The 20,682-nt window shown below is 42.0% G+C and overlaps 1 protein-coding gene across 14 annotated transcripts in view; it reads right to left on the reverse strand.

Annotated features, from left to right (window-relative positions):
- Nucleotides 1–20,682, reverse strand: part of SFI1 (SFI1 centrin binding protein) — a 106,290-nt gene that overhangs the window by 26,562 nt on the left and 59,046 nt on the right. For 10 of the 14 annotated variants that reach the window (XM_042961430.1, XM_042961426.1, XM_042961428.1 and 7 more), the window contains 7 exons: nucleotides 13,189–13,345; nucleotides 11,664–11,825; nucleotides 9,773–9,843; nucleotides 8,351–8,443; nucleotides 6,206–6,303; nucleotides 4,728–4,794; nucleotides 528–658 (listed from right to left, as the gene is read on the reverse strand). In XM_042961430.1, the coding sequence (XP_042817364.1) occupies nucleotides 528–658; nucleotides 4,728–4,794; nucleotides 6,206–6,303; nucleotides 8,351–8,443; nucleotides 9,773–9,843; nucleotides 11,664–11,825; nucleotides 13,189–13,345 (779 nt within the window). The remainder of the gene's footprint in view (nucleotides 1–527; nucleotides 659–4,727; nucleotides 4,795–6,205; nucleotides 6,304–8,350; nucleotides 8,444–9,772; nucleotides 9,844–11,663; nucleotides 11,826–13,188; nucleotides 13,346–20,682) is intronic. The other 4 variants (XM_042961434.1, XM_042961429.1, XM_042961433.1 and 1 more) reach the window with 1 other exon arrangement.

Here is a 20,682-nt window from a genome sequence, read left to right on the forward strand (position 1 = left end):
TATTAAGTTCTTTGTTATATTCTGCCAGAATGCAGCAAGGATCTGCTATGGGCAAATTTTACCTCTGTGGGAGCTAAAAAGACATAGCTCTCTGCTCTTTGCCCATCCTAATTTTGTTGACGACTATATTTCAAACTTCAGAAATTCAGGTCTAGCAGAACAGGAAGCAAGCATTTCAGGGAAATCACACTCGAGAATGCCTGCCAAGGCAAAGCAAGGTCCAACCACACTCTGATCCAGAAAGCTAATGGGCAGCTTTAATGGAACTCACACTGGCTTGCAATCAGGAAAGGGGCATAAAACTCAGGCTGTTCTGAAAGCATTTGCAATAAAGATGAGCAAAAGCTTTCCCAGGAGAAATAGTGGCTGTCTTTTCCTGCTCCATGAAATCAATGAGCTCACCTAATTGAAAAACCAGGAAGAACCAGGGCCTAGGGGCCTAGGAAGCAGAAAAACAACACAAATGGCAGTGGGGGCAGCAGAATTAGACCTGAGAAGCCTGCACAGACAGGAGCTGCACAGCATACCTGTGAAAGAGTGCTGCTCTTGCATTGAGGACACTTTCCTGCTGGTGACATCGCCAGAGTTTTCTCCATGAGTGAAAGGCCACAGGTAGGGCTCTCTGCTGGAAGTGACTGTCTGCTCTGGACTGCAGCCGCTACAGTAAAACAATGAATGGCCTTTATTTGTACGTTATATTATTAAAAAAAAATGACCTTTCAGGGTCACACTCTAGAGGGACAGTTGCTTTCTACACAAAATTGAGAAAAAGATTAAGATAATTATTTTTAATCTTTGTCAACACAATAGGTGAAGAATGAAATATGAGAAGGAAGAGATTTTTACTTTAAAAACAGGTTGAGGGGGACCTGGGTGGCTCAGTCGGTTGAGCGCCCGACTTCGGCTCAGGTCATGATCTCGCGGTCTGTGAGTTTAAGCCCCGCATCAGGCTCGTGCTGACAGCTCAGAGCCTGGAGCCTGTTTCAGATTCTGTGTCTCCCTCTCTCTCTGACCCTCCCCCGTTCATGCTGTCTCTCCCTGTCTCAAAAATAAATAAACGTTAAAAAAATTAAAAAAAAACAAACAAACAGGTTGAGCATCTCTTCACACATTTGTGTGTGTGTGCATATACACATGCATATATCTAAATGTTTTGTCCTATGTACTAAGTGTTCATACCATTGCCTGTTTTACATCTGCCAGTGCTTACCTCAGTGATATAAATGGGCTTTTTGAACCTTACAAAATTTATCAGTTCTTTGTCATCATGTGTGTTAACAACACTGTTCCCACCCTGTAATATATCTTTTGATTTTGTTTATGATGTTCATTTGCAATACAGATTCTTTAAATTTTTATGTAATTATGAAAGGCTACTACTATATCACTAAATATCAGTAGGAAGACAGAAAACCAACATAAAAAAATACATATGCCTTCATGATCCAAAACTTTGGGATAAAACATGTGGTAGATTTTAAAACAGGACCTCCAATTCTTGGGTCTTCCTTTACTGAAAAGTCCCATCCCCTTGAATCTGGGCAGGACAGTGACTGCTTTGACCAACAGAGAATGGTGAAAATATCAACATGTGACTTCGGAGGCTAGGTCATGAAAGGCCACACAGCTTGTGTCTGGTTCACTGTGACACTTTTGGAGTGAGCAGCGACACAGGAAGTCTGACCGCCCTGAGGCCACCATCATCATGCGTGAGGCAATCCAAGCCTCTCAGAGAGGCCTGATGTAGGTGCTCTGGTTAACAATCCCAGATGAGCTCAGTCTTCGAGTTATTCCAGTCCAGGAACCAGCCATGTTAGTAAAGAAACTTCTAGATGATCCTAATGCCCTGCCATCAGACTTCCCAGCTGAGGCCCCAGTAATCATGGAGCAAAGACCAACCACCTTTGTTATGTCTTCTTTCAATTTTTGACCCACAGAATCCATAGGCGTAATAAAATGGTTGTTTTTTTTAAATTTTTTTTAATGTTTATTTATTTTTGAGACAGAGACAGAGCATGAACGGGGGAGGGTCAGAGAGAGAGGGAAACACAGAATCTGAAACATGCTCCAGGCTCTGAGCAGTCAGCACAGGGCACGACACGGGGCTCAAACTCACGGACTGCGAGATCGTGACCTGAGCCGAAGTCGGACGCTTAACCGACTGAGCCACCCAGGCGCCCCAAAATGGTTGTTTTTTTTAAGCCACTGGGTTTGGGGTGATTTTTCACATAGCAACAGATAACTGAACAGTAAGCATATGTGTGTGTGTGTGAATATATGATATACATACTCCCACACACACGGAGGAAAAAAGATACCAGACTTACTCACCAAATGTTATCTTAAGACTATGGGTGTTTTATTTTTTTTTTCTTTTATGTATTCCTACACTTCTCAAATTATAATGTCTATATATTGCTTAAGGGCATTTACATTTTCAAATGTAAACAGAAGTAGAAGCAATACTATAATGAATCCCCATGAACTTACCATCTAGCCCCAACAATTAGCAAACATTTTGCCATTCTTTACGTATTACTTTTTAAAAAGAAAGAAACCCACAATGAATAATATTTTTATCTTTGCCTGAAATAGAAAGAACTGATGTTCTCCCTAAAGAACTTGATGTTCTCTGATGTCATCTCCTTAGATGACGTTCAGATTGTTAGCTAAAGATTTGAAAAGAAAAAAAAATCCAACAGCAACTAAGCAAGGGCTCTTACTATTTTTCAGACCTTCTATATTATGCAGGCCATGTAAGAGCAGTGTGAGAGATAAGAACACTGACACTTGCCTTGACCTTTCCACCAATGCTGGGTCCCAGTGTCCAGGGGCTCTCTTTTTCCAGGAGGAAAATAGGAGACTCTCTGTTTCTTTTCCACCTTAAATAAACACTTTTCAACCCTAGCAAGCAGATTCTTTTTCTAAAAGGTCTCTATCTTCTGGTGAGCTTGCATTAAATGAGCTTAAGAGACCAAGTGGCAACATCCTTTCAGAAACAGCCACATCATCCAAAGGAATGTCAAATAATGCAGCAACTCTAAGCATTTTCCAGGTGTGGAAGGCAAACGATGCCCTAGGCTGGTACCACCCAAAGAGCAAGAATTGGGATGATCTTTAGGAAAAACTCCAAAGCAACCAATGGCAGTCTGTCTGTTCACTTGTTTGTTCATTCATTTGTCTAAACATTAGTTGGCACCTTCCCTTTGTCAACACTGTCGAGCTGAGAAGAAAGAGACAGGGTCTACCCTCAAGTAGCTCACAGTCTGGCAGGAGAGAGGCATGTAGACACCTACATAATGATATGATGAATATGCTGGTAAAACCACACATGGTGTGGTGCTGGGGAAAGAGGTAGCACCTGAGCTGAACAGGTAGGAGGGACAGGGAAGTGCAGGTACAGAGATGCCTGGGTGGCTCAGCTGGTTAAGCGACCAGCTCTTGATTTTGGCTCAGGTCATGATGTCATCGTTTGTGAGATCAAGCCCCACACTGAGCTCTGTGCTGACAGCACGGAGCCTGCTTGTGATTCTCTCTCCCTGTCTCTGCCACTCCCCTGCCATCTCTCTCTCTCAAAATAAATAAGTAAACTTAAGAAAAAAAGTGCAGGTACAGTGAGAAGCACATTCAGGGAAGGACTTGCAGCTTAGCTGTTATGAAGGAACAGAGTGGTAATAGGAAAGGGCAGAGAAACAGCCAGAGACCAGCTCCCAAAGGAGTTTGTACACCTTGTTAGAAAATTCAGATTCTATCTCAACACTATGAGGAAACAGCTAAATTCTTCAGATTCATGTGTTAGACTTTAGAAGCAGACGGTGGTGGGGGTGGAGAAGGCAGCAGAAAAACAACTGGCAGGAGTTTGGTTTGTGTCTTCCTCCATTTCACCATGGATGGCCAAAAAGAGCCATGGGCAGCACCACTTACTACTGCAATGCCCATGCAGACATTATCAGTTGAACACAAATTCCCCCAAGCCTAAAGGTGGCCTTGAAATCCTTGGTTCAGCACTCTCAACAGCTGCTCCCATCATTACAGCTAATTTGCCACCCTGGTGCTAAATTACAAGGCCTGCGGGAGCAGGAATTTTACTTGGTTTGTATCACAACTGTATTCTCAGTGCTTAGCAGTGTCTGAGGTACAGCAGATGCTAAATGAGTCTTTCTTAAATGGAACTGATTAGAGGGTGCCTGGCTGGCTCAGTTAGAAGAGCATGCAACTCTTCATCTCGGGGTTGTGAGTTTGAGCCCCACGTCAGGTGTAGAGATTACTTAAATAAAACTTTAAAAAAATGGAACTGAATCCTTTCTCAATCTACCTTTACTAATTTGCCAGCCTGACCCTCACATCCTCCCACCTGCTGTGGGTACAGGTCTCACACTGTTTAGCGCTCAGACACAGCACTTACGTTCTGTACCTTTTCCAGTACTTCCTGAAGGTTGGCCACCTAATATAATAAGTGAGTAATGATGTGAATGGAATGGCTGGTTAAGAGCTCATCACTCTCAGCATGTGCGTTTTCCCAGCAGATGAAGGAATGGGGCTTATGGAAACTTTCCAATGTCACTAGAGGGATCTGGGGGAAATACCTTTGAGCTTTTTACAGCAACCCCTCTTCCAAATCAGAACACTAAGACCCCTTAGTATAGGTCTTTTCCAAGAATCTTTCCAAAGCAAATGGATCCAAGAATGTAACCCAGTGGAATTATCTACTATGAAGTACTCCATACCTGCTTGTATCGTCTCTTCTGAGTATACAGTAACCACAATTTGATACACTTGCATAGCAACGTTATTCTGAAATAAAACACATAACACCAAGGTATTGCCTATTGCACTTTCAGGCTTTGGGTCTTAAAAATGCTGTTTGGGGGCACCTGAGTGGCTCAGTTGGTTAAGTGTCTGACTCTTGATTTCAGCTCAGATCACGATCTCACAATTGTGAGATCAAGTCCTGCATCGGGCTCTGTGCTGAGCATGGAGCCTGCTTAAGAATCTTTTTCACCCTCTGCTCTGCCCCTGCTCCCATGCACACTCACTCTCGTAAGTAAATGAAATGAAATGAAATGAAATGAAATGAAATATTAAAATAAAATAAAATAAAATAAAATAAAATAAAATTAAATTAAATTAAAATAAAATAAAATAAAATAAAATAAAATAAAATAAAAATAAAAATGTTGCTTGTTTTTTTAAGACTGGAAAGTCTGGGTGTGGTTACATCTTAGCATTAAAGGCACCCCATGGGTTTCACTCTGGGAGAGAGAGAAATAAGAACCTATTATTCAACATGAAATCTGTCAACCCGATTTTGGGCTGTGGCTTGCCCCCAAATTTTGACAACTTTCTTACAAACCTAAGTAGATCACCAAGCACAGTGTCTCTGGAACTTGAGTAATACATATGAAATCCCCTAACTATCCTGAACTTTCTGGTTTTATGACTAGTCTGGGGCTTGTGTAGGACCACCTGGGTCTGTGACAAGCTCCTTTCACAAAAGTGATACTAAGAGTGAGAACCACATTCAGTTCTGTAAACCAGGATTTAGAGCAATGACAGACCCTGATAACTCCAAATTTAGTTAAATAATGAGATTCTCAACAACTCATTAAAAAAGTGCTCCAAAATGGGACCTACAACTATGCGAATTAAGTTGATTATACTACTGGGGAGGAGGGCACGTTGAACATTTCTGGCAGCAAGAAAGTGAACAGTGGTTCCCTCTGAAGAACCTAATGAATTGGACTTAGGAATTGGAGGGATTCAGAGAGCTTTCAGTTTTCACTTTATACCTGCATTCCTCACAGACATGTAGTGCTTATTTATTTTAATTGAATAATTAACTCCAAAAAACTCAAGACACTCTCTGCATTCTTCAAGACCAAGCCACAAATACTCACTCGCCTAAACCTTCTCTTTAACACTACCAATGCATGAATTCTAAGATGTGAACGTCACTGCAGCCTGAAGGATTGAGGCAGAGAACCAGCAGGTACATACTTTAAACTATGGTGACCAAGAACCAACACAAACATCTTCACTCCACCTCTCATCTGATGAGCTAAAAGGAAAATGCAAGCTCAGGAACTGCTGGTTTATAGCAGGGCCTTTCTGAATCTGCCTAGTCATGCAGGGACAATAAGTGCTCACTTCTGGAGTGCAGCGAGTCAGTCCCCAGAGAGCCCTAGGAGAAGGCCAGAGTTCCTACCTGCAGTGGTCCCAGGCAGCACGCAGTGAGGGGAGCTGCTCCCTCTCTTCCCTCTGCTCAATTCGAGACTGCCAGAGGTTCCAGAACCTGTGCAGCAGCTGAAGTAAAACAGGAAGGAAACAGAGGTTTATTAAGCCAAAAGGTAAAATGATCTCTCTTAATCTATTAGCAAATCCTTACCCCAAAAGACTACAAGTTCCCCCAAAGCAGGAATTACCTTAGCCAGGAGTACCCAACATATAACAGGTTTACAAAATATTTACAGCTAAGCTATACAGAGCTATTGTGGGCCAACATAAAAGGCAAAAAGATGGATTTTCCAGTTTATGGAAATCAGAATGAAGAAGCTGAAGCTATTCCTCATCTGGGCCTCATAGAAGACAATGGCATTTTATCTTTTTTTGTTTGTTTGTTTTATTTTTGAGAGAGAGAGAAGAGGGGCACACAGGCAGAGAGAGAGATAGGGAGAGGGAGACACAGAATCCGAAGCAGGCTCCAGGCTCTGAGCTGTCAGCACAGAGCCTGATGCGGGGCTCAAACTCATGAACCATGGGATCATGACCTGAGCTGAAGTCGGATGCTTAACTGAGCCACCCAGGTGCCCCAACAATGCCATTTTAAAAGTTAAAACTGATCTTATCAGATATTACTGCCTATGAAATAGGCTTGCCAAAAAAAAAAAGAAAAAAAGTTTAACTTCAGTCTAATCAAGCCCTTAAATCTAACCGTTAGTTTACACGAACAATATTTTAAAAAAAGATGAAATGGCATCACAAGGAAACCGATAAATCGAGAGTATGGAATATTGTACAAAATAGTTGGCCCTCCTTTTCCAAAAATCAGTGTGATTGAAAAAAAAAAGTACACCTTATGCTAAGTGAACTAAGTCAGTCACAAAAGGGTATGTACTGGGGGCACCTGAGTGGCTTAGCTAAGCATCTGACTTTGGCTCATGTCATAATCTCAGCTGTGCTGACAGCTCAGAGCCTGGAGCCTGCTTCAGATTCTGTGTCTCCCTCTCTCTCTGCCCCTCCCCTGCTCATGCTCAGTCTCCGATTCTCAAAAATAAACGCTAAAACAAACAAAGGGCATGTACTGTAAATATGAGGTTCCTACAGTAGTCAAATTCATAGAGACAGAAAGGAGAAAGGTGGTTGTCAGGTGCTGGGGGTGGAGGGGTGAGAAGAGTGGGAAGTTAGTGTTTGATGGAGACAGAATTTTAGTTTTTCAAGATGAAAAAAGTTCTGGAGATGGATGGCAGTGATGGTTGCACAATAATGGGAATGTGCTCAATGTCACTGAACTGTACTCTTGACAGTGGTTAAGATGATAAATTTTGTTATTTTTTTTTACTACAATTACAAAATAAACATGTTAAACAAAAGAAGTAGAAGGAGGAGGGCTGTTATTAAGAGGCTTAAAGATATAACCAAATATAGTGAGTCACCAACCCTTTATTGGATCCTGGTTTGAAAAAAACATCTATAAAGACATTTTGAGGGCAACTGTGAAGATCTGAATATTGGCTGGGCATTGGATCAAATTAGGGAATTACTGTTCATTTTATTAAGGATGACAATGATATTGTGGTTATGAAGGAAAATGTTATTTTTGGGCGATGCATGCCGAAAAGTTTAGGCGTAATGTTTCATGTTGTCTGTAATTTACTTTAAAATGATTCAGCAAAAAAATGTAAATATTAATAATCAGCTAATATTTGAATTTAGATTGTAAGTATATAAATGTTCATTATACTGTTCTTTATATTTTTCTGTATGTTTGAACATTTTCATAATGAAAAACAAAACCAAAAAACCCCATCCTCCTAAACCCAGAAACGCAATCTATAAGTAGAGATAGGATGTTTGTTGCTCTCAGGTAAACCAACCACTGAAGACAACAGATTCCCAGTGCAAACACCACCTGGAATGCAAGACTCAAAGTGTATTCCCTAGATCAGGAGCCTGACCTCTGAGTCTGCTATCAAGTTTCTGAGCAAACAGATACAAAATGAGATTAGGGAAAACCAAGAGTTAGCCAGTATGGCTAACTAGAGAAAATGGACACTAAGGTTTTGGAGTCTAAAAAGTCTGGACAAAACTCTACAATGGCCATCAGAGGTCCCTTCATACAGATGACCCTCACCATTATGTCATGCTGCTGGTGAGCGAGGTTCCTTTTTATTTGCTGGAGACGGGCGTGGGTCACATTGTCTTTTAGGGCTCGAAAACAGAAGTGCTGTGAATAGAAGGAAGGACACAACTAGTTACAAATCAGCAGCATCTGTAAAAGTAAGAGCAGCTAAGCCAGAGGCTCAGTCGTGGATATTCACAGCTGTTCCCATGTCCCTGGGATCCTTTCTGCTTTGAGATTCAGTTGGGAGTCTGATACAAGCCAGCCCACACAGTAGGCACTTAATAAATAGCTGTCTAACTGATCCTCCGCTGTCCACTGTTACTGCACAAGAACAAACACACCCTCACCTCTGACCAGGAGAGATACCATGGCCCAGAGGGAACACTACAGACAAAGGTTAAAAACATCAACTTTGCCTCTCAGAAAAAGAGACAGACTTTTAGCTTATGGTGTGTTTTTTTCAAGCCATGTGTGTGTGGAGGGGGTGTCAACATGCACACTTATACAATTAGAAAGTAGTTTTGTAGAATAGAATAAAAGGAGGAGAGGGAAGCCTTGGTGAGTTAGGGGGGCTGGGGTAGGGGTAGGGGCAAGATGCGAGACTGGCTCCAGCTCCAGCAATACTGCCTCACATGTCACCTAAGCAAAGCCTATTCTCCAATGCCCTGGGCTCCAGTTTTCTGAGACAGAAGTGAAGCGTTTAGGGGTTTTCATATTGTGGTCTGTGGAACCCCAGAGGCTCCTGAAAGTGTCTGAAGATCTCCTTATGTGGTGAGGGTTGGGAAGAGCAGCAGAAGAGGGACTACTCCCCAGACTCTGCTTCATCCGCAGAATTTCTACGTTGATTGATTTCACAGACTAGGTTCCCACAATTAAAAAGAGGGCCTGCTCTTGGGGTCGTGAGTTCAAGTCACATATTGGGTGTAGTAGAGAGTACTTAAAAACAAAAGAAGAAAAAGAGGGCCCACCATGTAAAAAAGTGCAGTACTAGATCACCTCCAAGTTTCCCTTACAACTCCAGACCCTCTGACCCCACACCATTACCATTTCTTATCCAAAATGAAAACAGGGACACATACAATGGAACAGAGCTTCTTGAGTGAAGCTAATCCCACAACCAGATATACTTGAAGAGCATTATGTGGGCCTGGGTTCCCCAAAAGTGGATGGTTAAGCAGGGTTGGTAACTATGGTTTTGAAGCAACTCCTATGTGTAGATAGGCTTTCTATTACAAAATGTGCTTTCTTCTTATCACATACTATATAATTAGTTTATAGTTTTTATAATTAGTTTATAGAGTTTTTTAAACATGGTAATGTCACATCTTGGACCTTGGTCAGTTGTGCTGTTAAAGATTAAACACTAAAACTTTGGCAGTTCCTGAAGAAGAAAAAAAAAAAAAAGGCCTTGAGAGGCTTCCGTGTTCTCACCAGCAAGCTGTGTCTGCTGTGATCTTCTGCCGCCTTCCACTGGGCCGCTTCTTCAGTGCACAGCAGCACATCCGCCAGGGAGTTAAGGCCTTTCATCTCAAAAGTGTTCCCACCCCAGCACACTGCAACCCAGTGACCCATCGGGAGGGTCCTGGGTTGAGGGAAAATAGGCATGCCAGGTGGCCTACGTCCACCTCTGCCTCCTCCTGATGATCCCAGGAAGAGGAGGAGGCAAAGGGAAACTGTGTGAGTTGCTTATCAAACAGTTGGCCTTGCCTTTCTCCCTTCTGATGCCCATTTGATGACAGGCAAGAACAGTTGAGATAAATTGCCACGAATTGCAGTAAACATTTGCAAGTAACCTTATCCAAAGCTCTCCTGTCTTCCTGCATCCTTTGTTTTGGCACCAAAACCCCAGTCAGATGTTTCAGCTAAAAACCTTGGAGTTATTTTCAAACCTTGTCCTCCCACTCTCTCCATCTACTGGGCTGCCAAGTCCATCTGGTCTCCTCTGAAATCTCTCCTGCTTTTCTGTTCCCACTCCTGATGCCCTGCAGTGCATCTGACTTGCTCCTCACACAGACTGGCGAGAGTCTCATGTAACTGCTCTCCTCGTGCCAGCTTTGCCCTGTAATCCAGACCTCTCAAGTACAAACCTGCTCCATCACTTCTCTTCTTAAACACCTCCAGAGGATCCCCAGCGCCATCAGGAGAAAGCCCAAATTCCTGACCACTGCATCCAGGGCTCTACAAGCTGTTCCCTAGCCTGCATCTACCTGTACTGCCCAACAGCCATCCACACCCCCACAGCTCTGTAACAGATCCCTGTCACTGCCCTTGGATCTTTTCTTCATCTATGTGTAAACACCATTCCTTCCACCTGAAACACTCTTCCCGACTTTGCTAGGCGATCCTTGAGGACAAAGTCAGCTCAAGCCCCACCTCCTTGACTGAATCTGCACATCTGGGCACATACTGTAATGAGGGCAGTGATTATGGACATGTGCACAGGAGTCAAATCACCGGAGTCAAATGCCTGGGTTAAAAGCTCCTGGCTCTGCCCAATGATATGCTGTGACTTTGACAATAATTGAGCCCCCTTGAATCTCGGTTTCCTTATCTATAAAATGGAAATACTGACATCTACTCCACAGGGTTGCTATGAGGGTTAAACAGATAATGCATAGTCTGTACATGGTAAAGCACAATAAATGGAAACTATGATCATAATGTTAGGGCTGCCAAGAAACACACAGCCATGGCTATTTCCACCACCTAGTGGGTAAAGAAAAGCAATGAAATGGCAACATAAAATTCAGGATAGTGGGATTACCACTGAGGGGGAGGAAAGGGAATGCAATCAAGGATGAACAGTGTTAGCAAATCGGCAGGGTTCTAATTTTTTTTTAATTTTTTCATGTTTTTTTATTATTTATTTTTGAGAGAGAGAGAAAGAGAGAGAGACAGACCACGAGTGGGGGAAGGGCAGAGAGAGACGGAGACACAGAATCCAAAGCAGGCTCCAGGCTGTCAGCACAGAGTCTGATGTGGGGCTCGAACTCACGAACCGTGAGATCATGACCTGAGCCGAAGTTGGACAATTAACTGACCGAGCCACCCAGGCGCCCCAGCAAGGTTCTAATTTTTGAGTTGGGTAGTGGGTACATAAGTATTTTAATACCATTCATTAAACTGTTAATGTGTACTACACATACTCTTTTGTAAGCACATGTCCAGTGAAAAATTTTTTAAAAAGAAAACAGAGATCAGGACCACCTTATATTGTCAGTAATTGTTTTCCAAATATCTCCTGCCCTTTGTCTCAAAGGCTGCTGAGCTCATGATGCCCTGGCTGTGGTGATGGATAGGGCTGGGTGACTGAAAAGGATACAGTGTTTCCAATGAGTAAAGGCCCGCCGCATTGCCATCTTCCTGGCCAGCCCTTCCACGCGTGCGTGCACAGCATACAAACTCTCCTTCCGTTCCCAGGCCCACTGCCAATCACAGAAGTGTGTCTGGAGCACAGTGACCCGGTGGAATCGCTCAGCCATGTCTGCAACAAAGAAAGTAACTACGTGCTGCCCCCTGCAAGGTTGAGAGATGAGCTGGAAGCATCTTTAAGATAAGCTGCACCCTACTACTGGCAGACAGCAGGGATTCGAGGATGTTCTTACAAAGAATTCTAAAATAAAAGTTTTTTTAGGCAGGGGAGGGTAATTTGGAAGCCCTTAGCTACACTTCTTCTCTCCAAGGAAAGAGAAAAGGTCTGTAATTTTAGGGAGGAGGATGTTACAAAATCAGTTCTATTAAAGAGTTGAGGCTTCCACTTAACTACTGATGACCAGGAATGGTGGCGGCTGCTTTCAAAGAAGACTCTTTCACATTTGCCTCTTTACTGATGTCTCCTGGGTGGGACTTCAGGGATTGACTCAATGACACAACTTGGTCACCATGCTGGCAAAGGTGTTTTTCGAGCTTTTAGCCAGACTGATCCTGGCTGCCAGTCACCTGCTTTTAATACTAATTAGCTAATGGCCTGATGAACTGAAGTCCAGGAAGTGGAAGGGAATTGGTCCTGGAATTCAAATGTTGTAAAGAAAGGCACATTAGTCAGTGCCTAAATAACAGTTTATCATGCTAAATAGCTTCATGCCTTCACCTTCCAGGCTTGGGCAACCAGACAGTGGGTCTCCTTCATTATCCTCAGACAGACACATTCAAACTCTCCCAAAAGGCAGTTGCTGGCCTGGCAGCCCAGGAGGGAGGCCTGGGTGAAAGCCAGCCCTGTCTAGCATGCTGCTTGACTCACTTCTGTGTGGGCTCCAGAAACCAAAGTACAGAAAGTACCAACGATCATGGTCAGTGTGTTATTACTTCTGAACTCTAATTGGGAAACTAAACCATGAGAATAGTGGTTAAAAAAACCCTCAATATCCTAAATCACATGGGTTGCATAATTGGGGAGAAGTAGAAACAATCCAAATATCTATAGATACAAGAGTGGCTAAATAGATTAAGGTAAGCCATCCTACAAAATGCAGACAATCATTAAAAAAATAACATTTATGAAGAATATTGAAAGACATAGGAAAATGTTTAGTTGTGTAGAAAAAGATACAAAGTTGTATGTATCCTATTAATCATAAATAATCACAGTATTTATGTAATAATTAAACCCTGTTGAAAAAAAAATATTTTTAGTGGAAAAGGCCAGAAGGAAATAACTTAAATGTGAATTGAAGATGATGTATGTTCCTCCTCAATCTCTTTTTTCCAAAATTTGTGGCATAATGTGGTTATCTCTATTTTTTTTTTCCTTTGGTTATATCTCTCCTAATAAAGAGCAGCACCACTGGCAGAAGACTGTAAACTGTGACATGATCCTCTGTCTCTGGAGCCTGGGACTTCCTGCTCACCCTTCCGCTGTCTCTTCACTCTGCGGACCTGCAGGTATCCAAGCCAGGCCTTCAGGGATTTCCACTTTTGCCAATGCTGATGGTGTTTCACTGCGGAGACCATCTTCTGTCTCTCCTTCTGGACATACAGGAGCTGTTCCCGCCACTGTGACCAAGCCTGAAAACCAGAGAAAAGGCAACAATCAAAGGAGAGGCAGGCAAACAGAGGTGAAGTACTGGTGAGGGAAAAGAGAAACTGAGATACAAAGCTAAAACTAGAAACAAGGAAGTAGCAACTCCCAAGCAGGATCATGAGCTATAGAAATTTGCAGTGAAAGGCTCTTTAAGAAGGACATTCTACTTCCAGAAAGTAATTTATTTTCTGGATTAAGAACAAGGAGGGGTGCCCGGGTGGCTCAGTGGGTTAAGGGTCCAACTATGGCTCAGGTCATGATCTCACAGTTGTGGGTTCGAGCCCCATGTCAGTCTCTGTGCTGACAGCTCAGAATCAGAACCTGAAGCCTGGTTCAGATTCTGTGTCTCCCTCTCTCTCTGCCCCTCCCCCACTCATGCTCTGTCTCTGTCTCTCTCTCAAAAATAAATAAACATTAAAAAAAAATTTTTTAAAAGAACAACAAAGAAAAAGAGGAATAGAATAAAATCAACGAACAGACAAGAAGCTGTGACAATCCAAGGGGTGATATATTTAATTTAGATTTGGGATAGACGAGGGTCTGCCTTTCTCTCCCAAGTGGGAGGAAGCCTATCGTCTCAGGCACATTAGTTTCTGGGAAGTGTGACCTGCAGAAGTTGAGGGTCTACAAAAGGATTCCCTCAAGACTATCCATAATTGTGCACCCTTAGCAAAGTCTTCATGTGTGCCTAGCTATATGCATGCCCTAGTTTCTAGTTTGAAGATGACAGTCTCAGATGACAACTTCATACCTTCTTTTCTTTTTTTCTTTTTTTTTAATTTTTTTATTTTTATTTTATTTTTTAAGAGACAGAGAGAGACAGAACATGAGCAGGGGAGGGGCAGAGAGAGAGGGGGACACAGAATCGGAAGCAGGCTCCAGGCTCTGAGCTGTCAGCACAGAGCCCGACGCGGGGCCTGAACCCGTGAACTGCAAGATCATGACCTGAGCCGAAGTCGGACGCTCAACCGACTGAGCCACCCAGGCGCCCCCATACCTTCTTTTCTTAAACCTGTAACACCTATTCTCCTTTCCTTCCTCTCAGCTGAATACCATTTTTCCTATTTCACCAAGAAAATAAAAGCTATCAAAAGAGAATTTTCTCAAGCTTCTCTCACATCTACCTACCCACCTACCCACAGGCTCTGCCTTCTCTCTGGCTACTCTGAATAAAGTACCATACTCCCTTCCATCAGAAGTTCACCCCTGACTATGGATACATCCCATGTCTCTCACCTTCTCAGGTTCATCACTGGCAATTTCTCCCCCTTCTGCATCATTGGTTTTCACCCTCTACTAGGTTTTTAAAATCAGCGTATGAATGTGCTATTATTTCTCCAATCCTAAAACGCAAATCCTTTCAGGGATATGACAACCGAAAACAACAGATGACCTCTGACTGGACCCTGGACCTGACACTAAAATAGCAATAATCTACGGTTTAAATATGAATTGTATTGTAGATATTACCATATTAATATTGAATGTCTTAGATATGATAATGATATTGTGATTATATAGAAGAACATCTTTTTATTTTTTTATTTATTTATTTATTTATTTTTAATTTTTTTCAACATTTATTTATTTTTGGGACAGAGAGAGACAGAGCATGAACGGGGGAGGGGCAGAGAGAGAGGGAGACACAGAATCGGAAACAGGCTCCAGGCTCTGAGCCATCAGCCCAGAGCCCGACGCGGGGCTCGAACTCACGGACTGCGAGATCGTGACCTGGCTGAAGTCGGACGCCCAACCGACTGCGCCACCCAGGCGCCCCTAGAAGAACATCTTTGTAGGAGATAGAAGCTGAAATATTTAGGGTAAACTTTTATGTCTGCAACTTTAAGCGACTCAGAAAATATAAAGAAATATATTGATATACTTAGAGAAAGCAAATGTAGGAAGATGTTAGCAATAGGATAAACCAGTGAAGAGAATATAGTATCTGTCATTTGGTGTTTGTCAAAAATAAAAAGCTGTGGGGAAAAGATTACTGTCACAAAAAACACTACCCGGAAGGAATAAATCAGATTCCTAAGCAAACCACCACTTTGCCATCCAGCTAACACTGGAGTTCTTTTCTTTCCAAACTCCTCAAAAGAAGGGTCTATTTTCTAATTTCTCTTCTCCCAGGAAGGCCTTCATGAATCCTCTCCCCATCAGGCTCTTACCAAACTGCTCTTACCAAGAGCATCAATGATCTCCGCGTTGCTCAATCCAAAGGTCAAATTCCACTCCTCACCTTCCCTGGCCTGCCAGAAGCATCTGACATGGCCAATCAGGCCTGCAGATTCTCCAGGCTACCTTCGCCTTTATTCCTCCCAGGCTCAGTCCTGGGACTAATCGCCCTCCCCCCACGACCCCCCAAGCTATACTCACTCCCTTTGTCCTTTGATGCAGTTTCATGACTAAATACCAACTGCATGCCAAGAACTCCCAAATTTACATCTCAGGTCTGGACCTGCCCTCCATACTCCACATATATTCAACTGCTTCCTTCACATTTCCTTGAGGATGTTCAAAAGGCCTATAATATAGGCTGAAGACACAAAGCTCAGAATGGAGCTAACTCCCCTCCATCTTCCCCATTTTACTAAATGGCAACTCCACTGTTCCAGTTACTTAGGCCAGAAACCTAGGAGTCACCTTGGACTCTTTCTCTGAAGCTTTACGTCTTAACCATCTGTTAGCGAGTCTTGTCAGCATTACCTTCAAGGTATACCCAGAATCCAACACCATCTTGCTATCCTCCTTGTCTAGAATCCCACCTGGGATTTTGTAATAGCTTCTTAACTGCTCTCCCTGCTTTCATTCTTGATCTTTTATGGTCTATTCTTAACACAACAGCTGAAACCAGGGATGCAAGCCTCCCTGGAACCCACAATTTAGACATATGGCTTCTAGCTGCCTCTGACCAGAGTCACGTAGCCCCTACTTATTATTTAAAAAAACCTGTAAAGATGCCTCAGGGAGTAACATAAACTTGCCTCTCAACAACTCTGTGGGATGCTGTTCTGCCTGAGATAACAAAAACAATGTGCTGTGTTTGCCAGAAAAAAAATAATAATTTGCAGCTTAGTGATAGTCACAGGATGTAGAACTTTTGCCTTTGTACTCCAGAGATGACATAGCTAATGCAATCCCTAAGAATGTTTTGCAGTTCCAGGCCCATAATGCAGAACGACCGCGTCCCTGAAGCAGAACGACCATCTCACTACAATCACACTGAAACCAGACTGGGAGATGCCAAAAGGGACAAGATGATCAAGGAAGGAAATGTGATAGCTGACCTAACTCTAATCAAGTGTGATCCAAGACCCTGAGACCCTTACCCTGAATTTTCACCCTTTAAAAACCCCTGCTTGTAAAGCCATTAGAGAGTTTGGGACTTTTGTTTCATTTATTTATTTTTAATGTTTATTTTTGAGAGAGAGCGAGCAAGTGAGCACAGGCAGGGGAGGGTCAGAGAGAGGGGGGACAGAGGATCCAAAGTGGGCTCTGCACGGACGGCAGAGAGCCCAGAGAGCTGAAGTCGGATGCTTAACCAACTGAGCCACTCAGGTGCCCAAAACAGTTTGGGACTTTTGAACATTACCTTCTCGTTCTCCTGGGTGGTGCCACACTAATAAGTAGCCTATCTTTCTTCACAGCAAAAGTTTGGTATCAGTTTTTATTGGCTTGCTGTGCATTGGATGGATGAACACTTGCGTGGTTTGGTTACATAGCCAGAGCGATCCTTTTTGGTTTATTTTGGTTATGTCACTTAAATCTCTCCTTTTTATGGGACAGTTTTCTTTCCTGCCTCTTTTCCTCTTTCATGCAACCAATTTTTCAGAGACACTAAACATGTCCCACATTTTAGATTTGGCTGATTGTCTCAGCAAGGGTCTTTGACTTTTCTCCTTGATCCCTATATTTCCTGGGAACTGATAGTTAGATTCATGTTAGACTTGGTTGGAGTCATGTTCAAATTTTTAGGCAAGAACATTTCTCAAGTGGTGCTGGGGCCTCCCACTACCTCGCATCATGAGGCACGTCATGGCTGGCTGCCCCAGTTTTAGCCATGTCAAGACTGTCAGTGGCTTCGGATGAAGTTAGCCTGATCCCTCCATTACTTTTCCTCATGGTCTTCTCAGTCAGTGGTTGCTGCTTAGATCCATTTTCTCATTAGGGGTGGCAAAACTGATTTTCTGATTCTAGTAATCCTTCTGCATCTACTAACTGGAATTTTGTAAAGAGGCCTACCCTCTGGTTTTGCAAAGATATAGTTTATACAGGAAAGGCAGGGAAAATGCTTGATTTTTTGTTTTCATTAATTTAATTTTATTTTTTTTTTTGAGAGAGAGAGAATGAATATATCCCAAGCAGGCTCCATGCCCAGTGCTCGGCCTAACATGGGACTCACTCATGATCTGAGTTGAAATCAAGACTCGGATGCTTAACCAACTGAGACACCTAGGCTTTCATTAATTTTCTAATTGAGTAAATGCTCTAACAACCCAAATATGTGACCAGTGAGTTCCTCCTCCCCCATTATACATGCATGGATTTTTATATATTTGATGTGTTTTCATTCACTGCAGTCATTACTTTCTGAGGTCCCAATTGTTCTATCGTAAGTCTATGAGTCTTTTGGCTGAGTTCTGACACAATTCCATTAGCCTTTGCTAATTTCCTCACTTTCCAGCAGAATATATCCTGGGCTTATGATGTCCATATCCTGCTCTAGACCTGGAATCAGCCATTTCTCCAAAAAGCCTCAGTTCCTTTCAGCCAGGACATAACAGAGACCATAACTTGGGCACTGGGAATGCTAAATGCCGTACATTCTCGCTACTCATTGCTTCTAATTTTTCAGTAAATAGAATTAGAAATACATTTTTTAAGGTTAAAAAACATCTTAAGTCCATATTGATATTTACATTTCCAATCTCAGATGACAGGGCTTTTTATTTAATTTCTTTTATATTTGTAATCTTTTCTTTTAAAGTGAAAATCATGATTCCCAATGCCACTGCCATAGTCATTTGCTCTATTTCACAATGTAGCTATAATAGTTTCTAAACCTGCCATGAACAATAAGACTACTGAATGCGGGTTTTGGATTTCCTAGAAGTTCTTTGTGTCCTTAGAATGCATCCCACTAGGGATGAACAGTCAAAATATTCTATTTTAAAGTTATTTGAAGTAATTATTTTCTCTGTATAGTCATGGCTACAAATTTAAGTTTGTTTTAGTGTGCCTCAAAATTCTAGGGATTGTTTTTTTTTTCCTTTTTGATTCACTTGGGTGGTTTTTTTTAATTATATAAAATATCTACACGGTTCAAAGTTAAAATTGTATAAAAAAGTGAAATCACAGAAATATTTTGTTTCCACGTTATTCCCTGAGACCCCCTACGGGTAACCACTTTTTGTTAGTTTTGGGCTTATTTTTCCCTTAGTTCTTCTCAAAAATATAAACACACGTGTGTACACATACACACACATACACACACACACCTCTCTTTCTTCCCAAAAGGCAGCACATGATGAACCAAAGGGATCCCATTAAGAAGTAAGTGTGATCATATCACCCTCGCTCAAAGCCAGCAGCTTCTTACCTCCACTGGAATAAGAACCAAAGCCTTCATGGGCGTAGCCTGCAAGACCTAACCTACAGTCTCTGCCTCCTTATGTACTTCATGACCTAATCCTTCCTACTCTCCCTCTCATGCTCATCAACATATCACAAGACGGATCAAGTTCATGGACGGGATGACTCAGTATCATAAACATGACAATTTTCCCCAATCTAATGTAAAAAGTCAGTGCGTTATAGTAAAAATCCTAGTAGGCTTAGAGGTGGAACTTGACAGTTGATCCTAAAATTAGTAAGAAAGAGTAAAAAGAATAGGTAAGGTGATTTTACAAAGATCGAGAATAAAACAGGTCATCCTTTTTCATGTATAAAGACTTAAGAGATAGCTCGTAAAAGTAGAAACAGTAATAAACAGCTAACACTTACTGAGCTTTCCATATTCTAGGTATTGCTCTAAGCCTAGTACATGTATCATCACACTTAATCTTCAACAAACCTATGAGGTAGGCACTATTATTATCTACTTACAGATAAAAAAATCTAAGGTACAGGGACGGTAGGTAACTCATTAAAAGGTACAAAGCAAATAGGTGATTGAGGTAGAAACCTAGGTAGTCTTTCTTACCTGCTTTATTCAATCACAATTAATAGTGTGGTATTGGCTCAGAGAGAGAAATACAGACCAATGGAATGAAGAGCCCAGAACAGACCCATGAATAACTGGGACTTTATAGTGAAAGTAGATTAATAATCATATAAAAAAGATAAAGGACTGGGGCACCTAGGTGGCTTAGTCAGTTAAGCATCTGACTCTTGATTTTGGTTCAGGTCATGATCTCACAATTTGTGAGATCAAGCCCCACGCAGAGCCTGCTTGGGAGTCTCTCTCTCTCCCTCTCTCTCTCTCTGCCCCTCCCTGCCTCAAAATAAATAAGTAAACTTAAAAAAAAAAAAAAAGATAAAGGATGGATGAATCAGCAAATAGTGCTGCAGCAATTAATTATCCATATGGAAAATGACAAATTAAGACCCTTTTCACACAATTTATAAAATTAAACCCAAAATATATTAAAGACCAACCCATAAGATACAAGAATAAATTAGGCTAGGGTGAAATTAATAATATCTGTATGGAAAAAAAGGCATCATAGGCAAAGCAAAAAAAAAATTTTTAAAAAGCTGGAAAAAAGTACGTGTAAAGTATATAACACTCAAAAGATTAGCTTTTGATTAGAGACTGTTAAAAACTGAGAACAAACTGAGGGTTGATGGGGGGTGGGAGGGAGGGCAGGGTGGGTGATGGGTATTGAGGAGGGCACCTTTTGGGATGAGCACTGGGTGTTGTATGGAAACCAATTTGACAGTAAATTTCATATATTAAAAAATAAAAAAAAAAAAAAAAAAAAAGATTAGCTTTTGGTTTTTATTGTTTTAAATTTATTTATTTATTCCTGAGGGGGGAGGGAGAAAGAAGATGAGAGGGAGGGAGGGAGGGAGGGAGACAGAGAGAGAGAGAGAGAGAGAGAATATGAATGAATGAACCCCAAGCAGACTCCACACTGTCAGCACAGAGCCTGACGCGGGGCTCAAACTCACAAATCGTGAGATCATGACCTGAGCCGAAATCAAGAGTCAGACATTTAACCAACTGAGCCACCCAGGCACCCCTAACAGTCAAAAGATTAGTAAGCAGAATCTAAAACAATGTCCACAAATCAGTATTTTAAAAAAAAGGGGGGTG

Source organism: Panthera tigris, chromosome D3 (genome assembly GCF_018350195.1).
Source record: "Panthera tigris isolate Pti1 chromosome D3, P.tigris_Pti1_mat1.1, whole genome shotgun sequence".
In the NCBI taxonomy this organism is placed as follows: Eukaryota; Metazoa; Chordata; class Mammalia; order Carnivora; family Felidae; genus Panthera; species Panthera tigris.